We start from the raw sequence: 13,582 nt of genomic DNA, 5'->3' as shown, positions 1-13,582 counted from the left end.
GTTCTTGAATCCTGTTTTCTTTATGTCTTGATCTTCAGGACTTCTCATCTCCTGCTTTTTTCTTGAGGGATCGGTTCCTTCCCCTGATTAATTTTTGAGGAAAGTGATGAGGAGAGTTGCTCTTTTGCTTGTGCTTGTTTTATGCTGCCACTTTTGAATCCTTTTGCAGGTCACTAACAATAAGGAAACACTGCTTCTGTTTGAGTTTATAAAGTGTGAGTCCAACTCCTGCTGCTTGAAAAGAAATATTTGTTTATTCTTCTGCAGGAAAAGCCCAACGAAGTTGATCAATCTTTTGAAACTACTTTGAATTATTTAATGCTAGATGTTGAACCCAACATAAATAAGTTCAAAGCTGATGAATCGTTAGCAGCTATCAACATCTCTCTGAAAGAATCAGCAACTTATGTTGAGTGCCTCTTAGTCAAGAGCTTGAGGTGAGACATTTATTTGCAGTCTGGAAGGAGGCCCCATGTGTATGATTTTATAAGACCATGACTGATTCGCCCTTTTTCAAACTTCCAGAGTAGAAAAACTGGTCTGAACACATTGTGAAAAACCGGGAAATGATCCCCACTAATCCCCCGATTGACGGGGCAGTCAAGAAAATAAAGGAATAGCGCCGCTCATCTCTGGCTTGCATAAATAATCTGTGAGAAACTTAACATGGGTTTATCAATGAGAAAGCAATTTTTCCATTTCTATTCCATATGTTAAATCTTTTTCAGTTGTCATCGTGACTTTGAAATGACAGACAGAAAGAGCATAATCCACTTCTTTATTTCTATGATTACGCCTGGTTCAGTTGACTTGAATTAACCTTAAACCTAATCTGAAAATTAACTAAGAGGGATTTGAGTTGTATCAAGGAAGAAAGAGATTGGGGGAACAAAAGAGACTCCTGGTATATATATTTGTCCGCGCCAAGCAGGTTTCCATGCTTCATGCAAATGAAAGCGAAAGAGCATCGCTTTTGTATGTGGAAAAGCCCAAAAAAGGGGATGAATTTGCAGCTTCCTTTTTGTTTTGACTTCTCTTTCTTCAAGAAAGTTCAAGTGAAGAAGAGGCAGCAAAGCTTTTTCCTCGCATGTCCTGTCTTCTCCTCTTTTTCAGAGATTTAAACTACTTTTGACATTCTTGATTAGTCTTAATCAGTTAAAATTTGTGTTTTTAGTTAACAATTCAAGTTTAATTTTCTAAAAGTTTGACAAATGACAAGAAAGAGTTGGTGAACCCACTCCTGGCTCAAAAATTTTGGGATGGGAAGGAGAAAGGATCTCACTCTAGGCCTTCAGAAAGGCGCGCTGTAATGGGTGGGATGATAATAATATGTTCATTTAAGAATAAGTTTGTGGAAATGAGGTTTAATCTCAAAGGTTTAAGGTTCGTTTAACAATTTCTTAACATTAATTTCCAAGGAGTTTGCTAATTGATTGCCAAGTTATTTAGTAGAAAAAAATTGAATGAGATCTCAGGGAGGAAGGGACTGAGACTTCAAGACCGTGCGGTGGCGGGAAGCCTGTGGAATAAATTGAATGGAGGGAGAAGACAGAAGCAGAGCTCACAGGAAGATGCTCCCAAGCCACGGTGCTTTACAGCTCTCCACCTGCAAATCTCTTTACTGCTTTTCACGAGGAATAAAGAAGAAATACATGGGTTCTGTAAGAAATTAGGTTCTTTTTTCCGCTCCAGAAAGCAGAGAGGAGGCAGAGAGCCCACACTACCCTGTCACCTCATGTGCTTTTTCTTCTCAGTTTCCAGTCTTGGACTATAAAATATTAACAAGCCGTGGCATGAACATTGAACAACCACCTCTCCGTCTCCGCCACCATTATTTCCTCCTCAATTTCCGGTACAACAAGCGGTCTGTAGCCACCCAGAAGTCACCAGAACACCCCTTTTCTTCCACTGCTTACCAAAGACGTCGCTGATGTTTTAAATGGATACAGAACTTTATTCCACTTTCTCCATGATCGAAATGTTAGTAGGAGAGATGAGTCAGTTGCAGAGGAGGTCCCTGTCCCACTCTCCCAACTAGCATTAGATTAGAATTTAAGGATTAAACTGTGCAAAAGGGCTTTCCTTTTCTTCTTCTTTTTTTCTTTCAGTCTGCCATTTTAGAACACCCATCATTTCATCTCTCTCCCTTGAATACAAGTTATCATACTTGGAGCAAATTGATTTCAACATCCCCATCATGACCAAAAATGCAGCAGATATCTCAATGTCAGTCGAACCCAGAAAAGAAATGGAAAAAGAAGATGGTGACCCACATAACTGGAGGAAAAAATATTCTCTTGAACATCAATTTCCTCCACCAAAGCAAAACAGAGGAGGCAGAGCCAAATGGCAACAACAAACAGAAAGATATCACCTATGACATTGATTGATGATACTTCACTCAGAAGCATTTGTATCTTTCTTGCATTGCAGTTACAGGAACACTCAAGACATACCAACCAACTCAAGACTACAAAAATTACAGTGACTTTAGCCAAACAAAAAAAAACTGGTGGCTTCATTGAATATTGTACAGTATCACAATTCACAAACAAACAAGAACAAAAAAGCAACGAGGGAAAATCACTCCACATCCTGTAAGATCCTAACAACATCACACTTTGTAGTTTAGACGCTTGTTTCTACACACCTTACCATCAACCCTTTTTCCTCTAATGGCGGAAAAATGTCAAACGAATAAAATAAAATTGAAAATGGAAAGACTTGTCATATAAGAAAGAACCCAGGATACTCCCTAAAAAACCGCATCCATTAGTCATATAATATTAGCTGTAGAAACTCCATTCTTCTTCTTTCTTCCTTTTCTTCTGCTGCTACTGTTTCCTCATGAGTTTTGTCGTTCTTTAATGTATGTAATCTCTCGAACAGTAATAACATATAATATTAATAGAATATCAATGGAGGTGTTTCTTTTGTCGCGGGAAAATCTGTTTCCACAGCGACAGTTAGATCGAGTTCCAACGAATACCTGGAAAACAGATCCAGCGGACCCATATAAAAACTTTTCCCTTTGACACTCTTTTCCTTTTTTTTTTTTTTTTTTCTAGTTCTTTATTGCTAAAAGAACTCATGAAATCAAAGTATGAACTTCCCAATGCTGAGTGGGAACTGGGATCACACCAATTCGTGATTTTTTTCCCACTTCCAGTCCACAGATAGGACTACCAATTCAGGAGGTCTCATCAGCTAGATGTGAACTGATTGAAATCAGTGAAGAAATGGAAAAACTTGAAAAAGAAACAAGTAAAAAATTTGCAGAAATAGGGGAAACTTTCACTGACCTTTTTCTTGGGTTAGTACAGTCACTGAAGCGGGACTAGTCCCTCCAACCCCGGATGAAGATATTTTTCAAGCGATTTCCGGTGAGCTTCTGCAGTAATTTTTTGGCGCCGGGGACCTCCATGTCTGCAAGCGCCTGCAAATGCTGGCAGGCACCATCGGCGACAAGCCTTTTCCGTGCGCCAGCTCCGCCCAGCAACAGAGCCGAAACCACCATCATTGGGAATTTCTTACATACCCCTTCCTTCTTAGGATCTAACATCAGCACCACCCTTGTAATGCTCTTCTCGTCCCTCGCAAAATCCTTCCTGTTCGCTCTCACCACGAGCAATGACACCAAGGCCCGAGCTGCGACCTCCTGCAGCCCAACCGGCTTTGGCAACTCCAGCATTTTCACAAGAGAACCCATGCTGCTGGAGAATGCCAGCTTGGAGGAATCGTTGAGGGAAAGACTGCAAATGAGGGAGGCAGATATTTGTTGAAGGATGTGGTTCCCTTGCTTGATTAACTCCGCTATCCGAAGCAGGAATGCTGTCGAGGACGACAGAGCTTTTGCTGTCGAAGGCGAAGGGGAAAGGGCGTAAATTGCTCGCAGAGCGTGTTCTAGAGTGTCCGGATTGTTGGTTTCTTGCAGTAACTCGAGAAGCCTCAGCAACCCGTTTTCTCGTTCGATCAAAACCCGGAATTCGTCGCTGCAGGAAGCTAGAATCGAGAGGCATTTCGCCGCATTTCCCGGAGTGGGGCCTTCGGCAGCCAGCAGCTCGACCAGAACTGGGACAGCGCCTTCCTCCACCATCGCGTGCTGCACGTCCTCCACGGCGGCGACATTCATCATTGTGCCGGAGGCGTGGGTGCGCGTCGCGGGGGAGCCTGACCGGCAGGCATCGACAAGCGCGGGGACCCCTCCGTAAGCCGAGATGGCCCATGCATTCTCCGGGTCGGAGGTGATGGCGTAAATGGCCGCGGCGGCCTTCTCCTTGACGGCAGAGGAGCCAGACTCCAGCAACCGCAGCAGAGGGCCCAACGCTCCTTCTTCAAAAAGAATCCTTTTTGCAGAATCCGACGCAGCGGCGAGAAGGGCAACCGCGGAAACGGCCTGTTCGCGGATGAAAGACGGGTAGTTGCCGGCATCGAGAAGGTGGATCAAGTATTGGAGATCGCCCTCATCAGAGACAACATGGACATTCTTGCCGTCGCCGAGGCCGTCTTCGTGTAGAAGCTGGAGGAGCGAATCTAGTGCTTTCTTTTTAAACTCTAATCCCCCGATTTGCAACCGCGCGAAGACGTCTCGAACGAAGAACGCCAAGTCCTCCATGGATGACCCCGAGGCCGGGTGGGAAAGCACGATAGCCGCGGCGGTAGAAGAGAGAAGCCCGGATTTTAGCAGCAGGTCGAGGTCGTGGAGATGAAGCGAAATCGAAGAAGAGGCGATATCAAGGTCGGATTGCAGCTGGAGCTTCCCGATAGTGGGGGCGGTGGAAGGCGGGTCCCCGCAGCAGAGCTGCGCAAGGTAATGGGTCTTCTGGAGAGTGGAAAGGAGGTTGGGGAGGAGCAGCTGGAGGAGGGGATTGCTCTGGGTGGAGAATGATTGGGCGTCAATCTGCGACACGGAGGACTGGAGATGGGAAAGTTTGGAGCTTATGGAGTGCCAGCGGGAAGTGAAGGCTCTGGGAGAGAGGGACTGAAGGAGTAGAACGGGAAGAAGGTGGAGAATCAGATCCAAGGTGGTCGCCGTCGAGGAGCCCTGCATTTGCATTTTCCGCCTGCAGCTAGAGGAGAAGAAGATAACGACTAGTGAGAGGAACCATATGGAGGGAATGAAGAAGTCACAGAAGAAGGAGAAAGAGAAAGCAAGCGACTGCTAGCTGGTGGTAGAGTTGCAACGACCGAACGGACGACCGGCGGAACAGAGCGGGGATTGCTTGGTGGGAAAGGAAAGGGAAAGGGAAAGGGCAAGAAGAGGAAAGGGGAAGAAGGAGAAGAGGGCGGGAGGAAGAGCTTCTGACAGGGTGTTTATCACATTAAAGCGAAACGAAGCCAGACAGCGTGACAGTGGCACTGTGTGAGAGAAAGAAGATGAAGCGGATCCGGATGCCGGATGCCGGATTCGGCGACAAACGGGTGATGGCGAGCGTTTATGGGTTTTATGCAACCAAGGGTTTGTTGTGCGTTTATCAGCCCATGGACATGATAGACTGTAACTTAAAGTAACCTTTGTGCAGCACAGTCCATGGGCCTTATAGTCCGGTTTTGTGTCACCAACAAGGGTTGTACCTTGTTGAATCGGGTCGAACATGGGCTATCACGCAATACATTAATGCTCGAATAAACTAATATTTATTTATTTATTATCTAAACCACATTCCATGGAGATTCAATGAGACAAGATGAACTTATGCAAAGAAAATATGAAATAATATTAAAAATTAAAATATTTTATCTCCCGATAATGGTAACTTAAATCATCTGGTATTATTCATAGAAAAATATATTAATTTAATTAATCAAAGAAGATAAAAAATTAAATCTTATTATATATATTGAGAGAAGAGATTTAATATTTTCAACCAGAATGAATTACTTCCGTATTATTTAATTTATTAAATAAAATAAAATTTCACTTAGACGTCTCCGTTCAAACGACTAACGACTCAAGAATATCCTGAGGCGAATATTCTCTGTCAATAGATTTACTGTTTACGTGGCGGATGGGCGGTGTTCTTTTTTATTTATTCCTAAATACGAATGCTCCCAAGATCCAGGAATATTCCAAAGAATGTCCACTTCCTCCACTCTATTTTTTTTTTATAAATTAAAAAACAAAAATAAATACACCTAATGACCACACAATTCGACCATTCACCTGCTTCTTTGCTCACCATCTACTTTTTATTTTATTTTTTACTTTTAATTCAAATCTTATAATCTTAATTTTAATTTCTTTTTTTTATATTTAGTTCTAACCTTATCATCTATTATTAATCTTTATTTTTATTTTTATTAAATTTTAATAATAGAATAGATAGAGTGATAATTATAAAATAATATCTTTTAAATAATATGTTTTTATATAAAAATAAAAATAATATAAAATAATAATAATAAAGTTATTTATATATTATTTTATTTATTTATTCTATAAAAAGGAAGGTTATTTCTTGTTTGTTTACTTGGTCGTTCGAATAAAAGATATGCTTCTATAGTTTTATTTTACTATTTAATTACTATTATTTTTCTAAAATTTATTCAAATAAAGACAAATATTTTTATAATTTTAAAATTTTTTTAATTAAAAAAGTTTTATATTGAGGCTAACTTAATTTAAGAAATATTAGTCTTTTAAATATTTTAATAATTTATTTTAATAGTTTTATGGTAATTATGAATTAGTCATTTTTTTACCTGTTTATCCGATTACTCAATTCTATGGTCGGTTATTCTGGTCCAATTCTGTATCAGGGGGCGGTCCGGCACTGGTGGCTGGTAATCCCTCGCTTTTCCGTAGCACTCGGCGCTGCTCGGCTTTCCCAACGTCCGCTTTACGCCTTCCCTTTTTCCCCCCGTCTCGTCGCTTTCGTTGCCACCGTCAGCCTCCGGCGCAACTTAGTCACCTCCGCGCTCCTCTCCCTCCAGATTCTCGCTTTTCAGTTCTTTTTGACTCCCGGTTCCTGAATCATTCCCGTCTAATTTCTGCCCCCATAGGCACAACAGTCTCCCCGCGGAGGATTCAAGAATATTTCTTCTCTCTCCCTTCTTCGTTTTGTTTCTTTTCCTCGCTCCGGATTGGGATATCTGGTAGATAATTGGATATTTATATAGATATTTCTTTTTCATGAGAATAGAGCGGGATATGGGGAGACTCGTCGAGGAGGAGGAGGAGGAGGAGGAGGAGGAAGATGAGCAGGAGGAGGATGATCAGAATGACGAAGAAGTCGAGAAGCCTGTGGTTTTGGAGATGTCCAAGGACGGGGAGGAGCTCTTTGTTCCGCCGCTCAATTTTGCGATCGTTGATCATGGGGTCTTCCGGTCTGGGTTCCCGGAAGTGGCCAACTTTAGTTTCTTGGAGACCTTGGGACTTTGTTCCGTCGTGTAAGTCACTCACTTTGTTTCTCGTTTCTTTACGGTGTTTGTTTTGGAAGTTTTACGTGTGTAAACTTGCCTGGATTAGAGTTTTGATATCCGTTTTATTTTGTTTTATATTGTTGGGTTTTTCGTTTTGTTTTTTGGTTTGATTTTAGATGTCTTTGTCCGGAACCATATCCAGAGCCGAATGCTGAGTTTCTGCGCGGGCGTGGGATCCGACTTTTTCAGTTTGGGATCGAAGGACGCAAGGTAATAAAGATTGGTATGGACGATGTGTGTGTTTTGTTAATGTGAATTGGTTTCAGCGTACTGTATCCTTAAGAGGAACGAATTTGTTTTCAACATTATTATGGAAGTTCGATGCGAAATTACGGTGAGCTAGTCTTGAGATTGTTAATTTCGTCTTGGGTGAACAACTGATGGAGATTACAAATTGACAACTGGTGAAATCATAATTTATGTTGAGCTCGATCTGCTGAGAAAGTGGAGTTGATGGATCCTTACTTCTTACCTGTTATTGTATCTTATAGGATAGGAATGTGAATATAAAAATGATGATTAACACCTGATTCGAAGGAAAGAAAGGCACCATATGAACACCACCAAAACTATTTAAAGCTTCTTCTCTAGAATATTATCACACCATTGATGTTTTTCCTTGTATTGAGAGTCTTCTTTGTGCAGGAGACAGAATCAAGTACCATTCATTTCGAATCCAACTCCAAAATTTGGTTTTGTTAAAAGCTTTTTAAAAAAAAATATTTTTCTGTCAAAGCCAATGTATTGAACTGCTTCACCCGAAGATGTGGACCAAGTTCAGCTGTGATCATGTACCTTTTTAATTTGAGCAATTAGCATGTTTTGGCCCCATATTTTGATAAGCCAATTTGAATGCATGATAGGTATTGTTGTTAGGAAGTTTTCATCAAGCTGGGTTGAGTTCATATGTGCTGTTCAAACTGAAGGACTAAAATTATTTTGTATGTCAAAATTCAAGAATTTGTTCATTATAGTCTGGTTTAGATCACTTATTTTTTAATTTAATAATTTGTTTTGTCATATTAAAGAATGTATTATCTGTTTTTACATCTTATAATGAATCTCTCTCTCTCAATGTAAAGAAATTAAGCATTAGATATTAGTCACCATCCTCTTGGAGTCAGAAATAATAGAACTAGTTGTTGCTCCTGCAAGCCAAACTTCTTGTCCTTCTCTTACCTGGCCATGTGATCATTGTTCCTTCTCCATAATAAAATTTTCTTGGAATACGTACTTGTGTATTCTTAGCTGTCAAATGGTTATGATGTTGTGTTGGTCATGAAGCAATTATCTTTGTTTCAAAGCAAACTAATGGATTTTGTCTGATTCATGCAAAGTGAGAATACTTGCTCACAGTCAAAGAGTCCTTGAAAGACAAAATGAAAGGCATGCAGGTATATCATTGACCCAACCTGGTTGATGAGCCTTCTATGCAAGAGCAATAATTAAGGGTGCTCTTGTTTTCATTGACCCAACCTGGTTGATGTGCTTTTTTTTTTTTTTTTTTTAAAGTTCTTATTCATGCTTATAATGATCCAGAAATCTCACATATGAGCAAATGAAGAACATAAAGGTTCAGGAGTCTAAGTTAACTTTGCTTCAATCATTTGTCTTTGATGTGAAGATAGATATGGAACAATTTTGAGAAAGAAGAAATGGTGGCTCCATATGATGAGCTAATCTGGAAAAATTGTTCTCATGTTTCCAATTTGGAGCATCCAATGACTTTACTCTTTACATGTTAAAAAAAAACTAGAAGAAATATAATTTTATTTCATTTTTTATTGATTTATATTTTTTGGAATTAAGAAGGCTATTTTTTATGTGCGAATATGTGAACAAAGGTCTCTTTAAGGACATTCAATCAATGATCTGAGTGGCTGCCATGTGATGCTATTTTTAACTTCCCTTTGTGTAATTACCTCCTCTAATCTGTTTCATCTTTCATGGTTTTGGAGCTCTCTTGTGTAACCTTTTTCTGTATTTGGTTCCATCATCTGCCTTACTATGTTCTTCAGTTACTACAAGGTGTTTGAAATTTGCATATCAATGGAATGTTGACTAAATATGATCTATACTTCAATCTTCATAAATTTTATCACCAAAATCTGAGCTGCCATCAAGAGATTGCAAAACATATTCAAGGTGAAGGGTAGCCATTATCTTTCCTAAATGTTCTGGTCTCTCTTTGCATTATTCATGGTTGAAATGTGAATTATCTGTGTGAAATTATCCGTGTATGGGATCATAAGAAAAAATTATTGGATGAATGTGCTTCATGTGTCCTCTTATTCCTTTTATTTTTATGGTTCACATTGTTTGTATGTGAAAGATCAGTTGATTGAATCTTTCATCTGTATGTTGACTCCATTTTGCTTGATGTGTCTGGTTGTTATTGTGCTTTTATTTGTTTCCTTTTGCTTTATATTTTGCCATCTACCTTTGTTCACCTTCCCTGCAGCCCTACCAATTTAAATGAGACTAATTGTGTTTGCTTAAGATCGTATGAGACATCATCTGCATTGGTCTTGTGAAGTGCATCTACTTTTTGAGAAAGCTGACATAGCCTTGGTCCTTTGACATGGCCCTGTATTTTTTGCTTTTTGCTTTTATCTTTATCAATGCATCATGCATCTTAAGGTCTTGGAGGATCACTAACTGAGCTATGAGTTGGACCCAACATGTTTTTTTTTTTTTTTTTTTTTATCTTTTTGTATTTTTATAGCTTCAATTCATTTTTGAATTGAAAGTAGCCTCCTCTTTATACAGGAGCCATTTGTAAACATTCCAGAGGACACGATACGTGAGGCTCTCAAAACTGTTCTGGGTATTGTTATGCCTCAACTATATCTCTCAGTTCTTTGTTGGGTATTGCAACTTGATACCCATTATTTCTATGATTCTTGCAGATGTTAAAAATCATCCTATCTTGATACATTGTAACCGGGGAAAGGTGCGTATAAACATTGGCAAATGTTGGTTTCCACAGCCTCGCTTGAGGGACATGTTTCATTTTTCTGTGTTTCTTCCTTGGGTTTTATTATTATTATTTTCTTTTGTTCAGATATAAATGGTGGGAAGGATTAGTTTCTTTTAATTTTCCTCCATCCTGATGCTGTATTATGGTGTGTATGGATGGTGTTTGCAGCATCGAACGGGTTGTCTGGTGGGATGCTTAAGAAAACTGCAGAGATGGTGTCTGTCTTCAGTTTTTGATGAGTACCAACGCTTTGCTGCAGCCAAAGCAAGGGTATCCGATCAGAGGTTCATGGAACGTTTTGACGTTTCGAGCTTGAAGCACTTGCCTAGCTCCTTCACTTGTGCCAAGAGAACAATTTATTAAACTTGGGTACCCCCCAAACAAACACCAGATGATCCTTCCTGTTCTTCTGTCATACCGGCACACCGTGAGTTCAGATATGTTAACGAACTCTAGAGTGGTTCTGTTCATGTTGAATAAGGCTTCTACTTCGCATAAACTGAAGGTGTTTTTGAATCCGTTTGTTGCGCACTTGTTGGCCAATGCACTTGTTATAAAAAATGGGATGTGACGTCCTCGATTTTTTTTTCTTTCTAATTCTTTCGTTTAAAAACCTTGAAGTTTCTATTGCCAAACGAAGACCAACGGCACAGCTGATTAATTTCTGATTCAAATGTAGAAAACAAACATCTGTGAGAGGGACAGGAGAAAGAAAAGATAAATGGAACTGCTGCAACTTTTTACACAATAGTTTCATAAATCAGAATCCCCATCATAGATTATAAGCGACGTTGCATCATGGGTAGTAAAAAGAATCAACTTTGATATCATCTTTCGCTGGTAAGCAAGTAAAAATGAAGAAAACGATAGCAAAGAAATTGAAAATAGCAGCACTGGTGGGAGCCCAGATAATGATTTGTCAAAGAAATGTATGAAAGGATGCATCAGTCAATGGATTTGTTTCCGCACGGAAAAATGGGTTTCGATCCCATCCAAACATCAGTTCAAAGTGAAGAAATCCATCAAACATCTCATGCATTTTCCTTATCACAAAGTTTTTCCTCGATAACACAAAATCAACCATGAAAAAATCACAATCAATGCAGACGAAATTGAAACCGCAAGACTTGGATTTTGCCGCTGGTCTTGACATTGATCGGCGGCTTTTCAGTGCGAATTGAAGCCAGCAGGAGTTGCAAGCGCGATCAAATGCATAAAAGAAACAAACACACCATTCGTCCTTCCCAAAAAAGGAAAACTACGGATGAAAGTTAAGCGCTGGCTTCGGCATTCAAGTGCGGAGACTAGTCACTATCCGTTTCTTTAAAGATGAGCTCATGATACATGGTTTGTTCTTCGTTCATGAATGAGGTACAGGCCGGCCGCCCGTCCGTGATCTTTCGAGGACCCCACTGAAGATTAGCGTTGCATGACATCAGAGTGTCATGATTGCTTCACGCGGGGTTGTGAGTTCTGAGAGGTGGAAGGAAGTTCCAAATGCCTCATTTGGTTCCCATCTCACATCTGTGTTGTTCAGCCCAGTGTGGGAGCTGGTGAGATGAGAAATGGGGAAATGGGGAAATGGAAATTAGGTTATTACCCAGTACCCACCTTCATTAATTCTCATGAAGCATTTGAGAATTGAGATTGACCTGACGCTGTACTCACCTCTTTGACTGTGCTTACAAAGTAGGGATTGGCTTCTGAATTGGGTTTGGAGAGAGGACGATTGCAACAGTCAATGACAAGTCCCTTTTCTTGGTTAAACCACATTCACCGGCAATCTTCCTCTTCTTTTCATCTTTTCTTGGTTTTTCCCCCCTCTGCAACCAATCTGTTCTTGGGTTTCCCTTATTTATTTCGTACATCTACAAAGGAAGGAGCAGAATTTACAGACGTAGGTGGGAGCCGGGAAGTGGCATTTTCGTGAGTAGAGACCATGCCGCCAATTTCAGAGGGAGACCACCCCCCTGTTGAAAATTTATTGCAGCTGAGACGCAGAACATACAGAAGGGATGAAGATGAGAACCACCTTCCCAAAAACATTAACAAAGAAAATGTCAGAATGCTGCGAACTGTTATTTACCATTAATTCCTCTGAATTAGAGTCAGAGTACCCAACTAATTTTCTTGAGTTTTTCCCTGCTAAGACCACACCAATCTCTTGACCGAAAAGACACTCAAGCAAAATCCAGTGGTCGTCAGAAGCAAGAAGCGTCTTCGTTTGAACCCAATACCAGTACTAAATCTTCATTTTTTCTATACACTGTTTCATTGTATGCTCATATCCGTTGAAAACTTCTCTGGTCTTGTAAATTACTGCAACATTTAATTCCACTCATTTATTGCTGCTGAAACCTTATGATCTTGGTGCAGCTGTTACAATTATCATCAGCAGTTGCCAGTTGATGAGGAAAGCAACCGATAGCTGGTTCTTGACTCTATGTAATTGATAATTCATGAATTTGAGTGTGGTTTGTAAGACTCGGATGAATTGAAATTTATGATTTGACTGTTTTTACCTTCTTTATTCTATTCCAGGGGATACGTAATTATGTCCTACAGACTCTCTTATTCTCTTTTGTCTCCTGCTTTTATTGAAAGAAATTGACAGCTCGTCCCCCCATTTCTGCCAAATTCCCAATGTATCTTAATTCCCACCAACTGTTTTCATCCTCGGCTCTATAAATCAATGCTGCTGCTCTTCATTTCTTCAAACTTGGTGGAGACCAAATGCCATGGCTACCAGACTGTCAAAAGCCTTTGGGGACTTCTTGCAGCCATGGAGCGCGTGTCAAAGCGGCTTTCTCCGTTCAGCCCAGAGTATTTTACGTCTTCAGAAAAACGAGCAAGAGTAAACTCTTGACCAAGTCATGGCGGTATCTCTTCCTGAGCTTTTAACTTTTTTTTTTTTTTTAATCTATAGTATTCGATTTTTCTTGACCTTGCAAGCCCGAAAACCTGCCAGTGATGGTAAAATTCTGAGACTAAGTGTAGCAAGGGCAAGTGCCTCTTTCCCCATCTATTCCTTTTGAGGTGTTTTTAAATGTCTCATGTATAATGAGACACGAAGTTTTTTAAGTTTCTTACGCCATGAGCAGAGTTCTTCTTTCTTAATATAATAGTGAAATGCTGAATATGGGCATGTCATGTCAGCTTGGCCGAAAGCTGATGAGAAAT

The 13,582-nt window shown here is 40.1% G+C and overlaps 2 protein-coding genes across 3 annotated transcripts; one reads left to right on the top strand and one right to left on the bottom strand.

Moving 5' to 3' along the window:
* Positions 1–157: 157 nt before the first annotated feature.
* On the bottom strand, positions 158–5,321 carry LOC137943241 (uncharacterized). 2 transcript variants are annotated; one of them, XM_068788936.1, is made up of 2 exons: positions 3,303–5,321; positions 158–261 (listed from the first exon to the last, which is right to left on the bottom strand). In XM_068788936.1, the coding sequence occupies exon 1, from the start codon at positions 5,054–5,056 to the stop codon at positions 3,338–3,340; it is 1,719 nt and encodes a 572-aa protein (XP_068645037.1). In that variant the 5' UTR covers positions 5,057–5,321; the 3' UTR covers positions 158–261; positions 3,303–3,337. The 2 variants fall into 2 exon arrangements, with proteins under 2 accessions (XP_068645037.1, XP_068645035.1); XM_068788934.1 differs by lacking the exon at positions 158–261 and adding an exon at positions 2,359–2,989.
* A 1,524-nt stretch (positions 5,322–6,845) lies between these two features.
* On the top strand, positions 6,846–10,992 carry LOC137939350 (probable tyrosine-protein phosphatase DSP4). Its single transcript, XM_068784630.1, has 5 exons — positions 6,846–7,389; positions 7,539–7,632; positions 10,192–10,249; positions 10,332–10,375; positions 10,571–10,992. The coding sequence occupies exons 1-5, from the start codon at positions 7,133–7,135 to the stop codon at positions 10,763–10,765; spliced, it is 648 nt and encodes a 215-aa protein (XP_068640731.1). The 5' UTR covers positions 6,846–7,132; the 3' UTR covers positions 10,766–10,992.
* Positions 10,993–13,582: the final 2,590 nt, after the last annotated feature.

The sequence above is a fragment of the Aristolochia californica genome, unplaced genomic scaffold, assembly GCF_029961685.1.
Source record: "Aristolochia californica isolate CCGP_79_NKW_82.1479 unplaced genomic scaffold, dmAriCali1.0.hap1 SCAF_10, whole genome shotgun sequence".
NCBI lineage: Eukaryota > Viridiplantae > Streptophyta > Magnoliopsida > Piperales > Aristolochiaceae > Aristolochia > Aristolochia californica.
This window is presented reverse-complemented; position numbering and strand designations above follow the sequence as displayed.